The sequence below is a fragment of the Microtus ochrogaster genome (genome assembly GCF_000317375.1).
Source record: "Microtus ochrogaster isolate Prairie Vole_2 chromosome 14 unlocalized genomic scaffold, MicOch1.0 chr14_random_1, whole genome shotgun sequence".
Classification (NCBI taxonomy): domain Eukaryota; kingdom Metazoa; phylum Chordata; class Mammalia; order Rodentia; family Cricetidae; genus Microtus; species Microtus ochrogaster.
Genome location: NW_004949096.1, coordinates 6178684 through 6184683, shown reverse-complemented (window position 1 = coordinate 6184683; position 6000 = coordinate 6178684). Strand labels below are relative to the sequence as shown.

General features: G+C 39.9%; 1 protein-coding gene across 1 annotated transcript in view; it reads left to right on the top strand.

Moving 5' to 3' along the window:
* Positions 1–6000, top strand: part of Cstf3 (cleavage stimulation factor subunit 3) — an 85401-nt gene that overhangs the window by 51193 nt on the left and 28208 nt on the right. Inside the window, exon 4 of the mRNA XM_005364067.3 lies at positions 4414–4446. Coding sequence (XP_005364124.1) covers positions 4414–4446 — 33 coding nt within the window. The remainder of the gene's footprint in view (positions 1–4413; positions 4447–6000) is intronic.

Here is a 6000-nt window from a genome sequence, read left to right as displayed (position 1 = left end):
CCAAAACCACAGAGAAACCCTGTCTCGAAAAACTAAAAAAAAAAAAAAAACCAACCAAAAAACATGCTGAGGTGACAAGCATGAGCCACCATATCTGATTTATGTGGTGTTGAGAATCAAACCCAGGGCTTCATTACTACTGCTAGTCAAGCACTCTGAGCTATGAACAACTTAGTTCTTGTATTGTTTTTCTTTTAATGGCTGTTACCAGTGTTTTTTCCATAAGGGGTATGTCTTGCTTGGTCCACTAGTGTATAATTTTTCCTTGCATGTCTTTGATAGTATTAACCCCTTTCTTCTATTTTCGTTTGCTTGTTTTATTTTTGTTTGTTTTTTGAGACAGGATCTGTCTACATAGCCCTGGCTGTCCTGGAACTCATTATATAGGTCAGGCTGACCTCCAACTCACAGAGATCCTTCAGTCTCTGCCTTCTGAGTGCTGGGATTTAAGGTGCACACCACCAAGCACTGCTTAATACTCTTTTAAAGTTTTACCATTCTGGTGAATGTAAATTGATATGTAGGCTCTTGGTTTATCATTCTCACTTGGAAGTTTGTACATACTGCCTTACGGTTTTTAACTTTGCATCTGTTGGGAGTTATATGTTCATCTTCTTGGGTAGTTTGGACAATGAGTAATTTGGTTTTTCTGACCACTTGGAAGACCTGTAAGTAATTTCATCTGCATATAGGAAGCTGGTGAGTTAAACTTACCCTCTTCACACTCACCTGCAACCCCACTCTCCAGTGATCAGATGTGTGTCCTCCAGTTTCGTGGATGCCAAGGAGGGCTTTGCATAGAGTACAGGGAAAAAGACCAAGAAGCTGTTCATTGCTTTTCTACCCCAGAAGAAAGTTAACACCAGCTTGCCTTCTTTTTTTTTAAGATTAATTTTCGTTTTATGTTTATGGGTATTTTACCTTAATATATCTATTCACTGTCTGGAAACAGTGTCCATGGAGGACAGAAGGTGTCAGATCCTCTGGCACTAGAGTTACTGTGGGCTGTCATGTGGGTGCTGGGACAAGTTCTCTGCAAGAGCAGTAATTGCCTTTAACTGCTGCTGCGTACATTGGCCTTTAAGAAACAAAAGCAAACCTGAATCAAAAAGGCAGACTAAGTCCTTCCTAAAGCATGCGTTCTTGGTTGCTTGGTAAAGAACTAACAGCCTGCTTGCTGTCTATATCTGCTCCTCCATAGTCAGAGAGGAGTCAGCTTCTCTGCCAGCACAGGTCTATGAATCAGAAAACAACCAAAGTGTAGCAACAGGAAGAATATAAACTAAAACTGACACAGGCTCCCAACCAAACAGCTACTAGAAGAGGAGAGTTGGGAAAAATAAGTTTAACACAAGATTCAAAATGCATTATTGATTGGTGCAAACCTGGTGCCAGAAATCATTAATTTGTTAACCAACTACAGTATCAGTACTTAAATTGAAGTAGAATGGTCATGCACAGACTTAATTACCTGGAAAATCTAGCAGATAAACTTTAAGTAAACAAAGTAAAATTAATATTTTGAGCCTATAACCAGAAGTCCCTAAGTGTAGAAAGAAAAAGGAACAATGGAAAACAGACCATAATTTTAAAAGTTATTGTTTTGTCATTTTTTTGTTTTTGCTTTTGCTTTTTGACAGGATTTCACTATGTAGCCCTGGCTGTCCTGGAACTTGCTCTGTAGACCAGGTTGACCTCAAACGCAGAGATCTACCTTTCTCTGCCTCCCAAGTGCTGGAATTAAAGATGTGCGCCACCATGCCCAACCCAAAAAGAAAAGAAATTTGAGTGAAAAAAAAAAAAAACCTTAAATTTACAGGTTCACAACCACTTTTGAGTTAGAGTTAACACCCACTTTATGAGATGAAGCCCATACCAGGCAAAGAACCTGAGTAGATGGGTCATGGGCCTTTGGAAGAAACCTACTAAAATTATTCTTCTAATGAACGTAGCAATAAAATGATTCCAAATGACACACTGCTATCTACATAGAGCAGAGCATCACTCAACCTACACCAGAGAAGTTACCATACCTGAAGAGATTTTGGAATGCCCAGTCCTGAATGGGGTGTCTTTATTGGACCTCTTTCCTCAAAGCTCAGGGATCTAAATGGAAGAAGGGGCAGAAGGTTGTAAGAGCTGGAGTGCTAGATGATTTTAAGGAAACATCATTTTTCAGACACAGCAGTGCAAATGCACATATGATCTCACAAAGATACGCCTACAAAAGCTCAAGCCTGACAAAATCCCAGCACAGGAGAAGTGGGCACAAAGTCCCATCCCAAACTAAGAAGCTGTTTGCAAATGATAGGTGCTGGGAGAGGGGTGACGATGTAGGTGTATCAACCACACTTCAAGGCAAGCCCCATAGTCAGGAGTAATTGGCCAGCACAATCAGGCTCCTTGGTTTTCAGTGGCTTTTTGTTTGTTTGTTTGTTTTTAAGAGAGAAAATAGGAAGTTTGGGAAAGGATGGTAGGGAGGATACGAGAAGAGTTTGGAGATGGGAAAGAATAAGGCCCACTCCTTTAGTCCCAGACCCCAGAAGGCAGAGGCAGGTGAATTTCTGTGAGTTCAAAACTGGCCAATCTATGCAGTGTTCCAGGAAAGCTGGAGCTATATAGTGAGACCGTGTCTCAAAAAAAGATAATATTCTAGGAGTTTTTTGCACAGTCCTGATCAACAGCTCAAAAGAGGGCTTCTCATGTCTGTTTGGGGGTTTATGTTTGATTTGTCCAAGAGACTCCCAAATATAGGCTATTGTTTAAAACACCATGCACTTCAGACACAGGGCCCAAAGTACCCTGAGCTGGATATAACCTAAAATCTGTTTCCCTAGGTCTATCTTTCATGGTATCGGGTGCCATGTAAGCTTCCAGAGGAGGGAACAACCAACACTGCTACCCAGCTGTGATGCTTATGAACCACAACCATGACCAGCATGGCACAATAACCCTAATGATACAGTAGTGGCATGCAAACATTGGCAGTAACTAACAGCTCTCTAATTGGACTTTCCGTATTCAACAATACGGAAATTATACCTGGTATTGGAAACCTAGCCAGTACATGGGGCTAGTGAATTCATGGATCCTGGAGGAGAACCTATAGCCTCTACTAAAACAGCATAATCAATCCCTAACTACATTCTAAAGTTTTGTCCATAAAGCCACAGAGAAGTGCAGTCCTTGCCCCTTGTCAAGGAAAATTCTCTTTGCATTACAGAAAACTATAACCAATCAAATGTGAAGCTCAGTCCCAACTGGTACATCTCCAACACAACTCTTGGACCTTAGACTCAGGGGTAATTGTGGAAGAAAGGATGGAAAGATTGTAAAAGACAGAAGAATAGGGTGTTAAATGTGTCTCTTAGGAAAGTCAGAAACCACACCCATTAAGTCTCACCAACAGCAGCTAACAAGGAGTATACCAATAGATATGCTAATGTGGAAAGGAGACCACTCAGGAGGCCTCAGCCTTACACAAAGAACTACGACAACCAAGGAACACTGAGAGCAGGCAGATAGTCTTCCCCAGGGAGGAGCACACCAATTGGTTATCCAATATCAAATGGTCAGTCCTGAAAACATACAAGTTTCATCATACAGACTAAGCAAATTGTATTTATGTATTAGGAATACATGTAATATATGTATGTGTGTAACAATAATGAAAAAGAGGCCATGAATTTGAAAGCAAGAAAGTATATATGGAAGGGTTTGGAGATATAAAAGAGAAGGGGAGAAATGATGTAATTATGTATATGTATATATACAGTATGAAATTCTCAAAGAATAAATTCTAAAGAATTACAAGTTTAAAGAGTATGTGGTGGTGACACATGCCTTTAATCCCAGCACGGGCTGGGAGGCAGAGGTAGGCAGATTTAAGAGTCTGAGGCTAGCCTGGGCTACAGAGCAGGTTCCAGGACAGCCAGCTCTACATAGGGAAAACTTATCTCAAAGAAAAAAAAGAAGGTTGGGGACATGCTTAATTTTAAGCAGAAATTAGTGATAGTGATAATAGTAATTGACGGGTAATAAGTGATTACTTGGAAACCAGTTCTCTCTGACCACTTGGGGCTCATGATTGAAAGTTCTAGATCACATGTGTGCACCACTTTATTTGACTTATTTGGTTTTTTTGAAGGAAAAATTTGTAAGATTGGTTAAAATAATGGTCAAATTAGTAAATACTGTTAAAAGAAGTAACATTAGAGCCAGGCGATGGTGGCTCACGCCTTTAATCCCAGCACTCGGGAGGCAGGGGCAGGCGGATCTCTGGGAGTTTGAGACCAGCCTGGTCTACAGAGCTAGTTCCAGGATAGGCTCCAAAGCCACAGAGAAGCCCTGTCTCGAAAAACAAAAAAAAGAAGAAGTAACATTAACTCTATGTTTTCCTTTGTTTCTCTTCAGATTAAAGCTAAAAATTATGACAAGGTTGAAAAGGTAAGTTCTCTTAAATATATTTTGAAATTTAAGAGTTTCTATATGACTAATATGGTAAATAAATATAGTAAAACAATTTTAAGTTATTGACTCCAGTTATAAGCTTCACTTAGAAACTTAACTATTCCTTAGCTTTCAGGAAATATAAATTAAAGCTACTTTGAAATTCTAATTCATTCCTGTCAGATGGCTAACACCAAGAAAAAGATGTCAATAAATCCTGTTGAAAATGAGAAAAGAGAATTGTTAAGTACCATTGTTAGTGGGGTGTAAAGTAGTGCAGCCCTGTGGAAATCAGTATGGAGGTTTCTCAAAGAATGAGAAGCAGGAGCCAGGACTGCTGATCAGTCTCCAGCAGTACATATAAAAGCCAGACACTGAACTGGGCGATGGTGGTGCACACCTTTAATCCCAACACTTGGGAGGCAGAAGCAGATGGATCTCTGTGAGTTTGAGGTCTATAGAGAGAGTTCCAGGACAGGCTCCAAAGCTACACCAAGAAAGCCTGTCTCGAAAAAACAAACAACACAGACGTTGTAATGCACACCTATAGTCCCAGCCTTTGGGAAGTGGAGGCAGAATTAGAGAGTCATGTTTTAGTACATAGCCTGGGTAACATGATCTCAAACAGCAGCAAGGTATGTAGTATATAAGTTTTAATCTTATCGTGTGGGTCTCTGAGTTTGAGGCTAACCTATTCTACATAGGGAGTCCTGAACAGCCAGGGATACATAGTGAGACTCTGACTCAGAAACAAATAAATGTCTATTATGTGATCCAGCTATATCACACTTGGGCATATACTCAAAGGACTCTGAATCCTACAATAGAGACATATGCACATCCATGTTTATTGCTGTACTGTTCACAGCAGAAGAAGTGGAACCAGCCTAGATGTCCATCAACAGATGAATGGATAAAGAAAATACAGTACATATACATAGCGAAATCATTACATTTGCAAGAAAGTAGATGAAACTAGATATCACATGTTAAAAAAAATAAACCAGACTCATACTGCATTTTTCTGTCATGGGGATTCTAGACATGGTTGTGTGGGCAGGTGTGTATGAGAGAGGGAGAATGAGAGAGGGGCTGAGAGAGAAGAGGAAAAAGGAAAAAGGAAAGTAAGTGTGTGGCATATACTGGCCATGAGAGCAGAGGGGAGCTATTGAGAGGAAGGGAACCAGCAGGAACACCGGGAGATGGGGAGGGATAAGGGACCAGTGTCAACAAGAGCAAAATATGAAAATGCCCCAATGAAATTCCTTTCATATGCTAATTTAAACTGAAGTAAAGTTTAGAAAAGAAAAATGATTATATTTGTTTACTTATTTACTTATGGTTCTGGGGAGAAGAAAATGACTATACTTGACAAATTCATAAGCATGATTTTAATTGTCTACACTGAAAGGAGGGGATTGCATTTGCCTTTTACAAAAATTTTAAAGAGCTTTTTATTCTATGTGTATAAGTGTTTTTGCCTGTGTGTGTGTACATACTATATACACACATTTGTACACCATATGCATGTCTGGTGCCCACAGAAGTGGG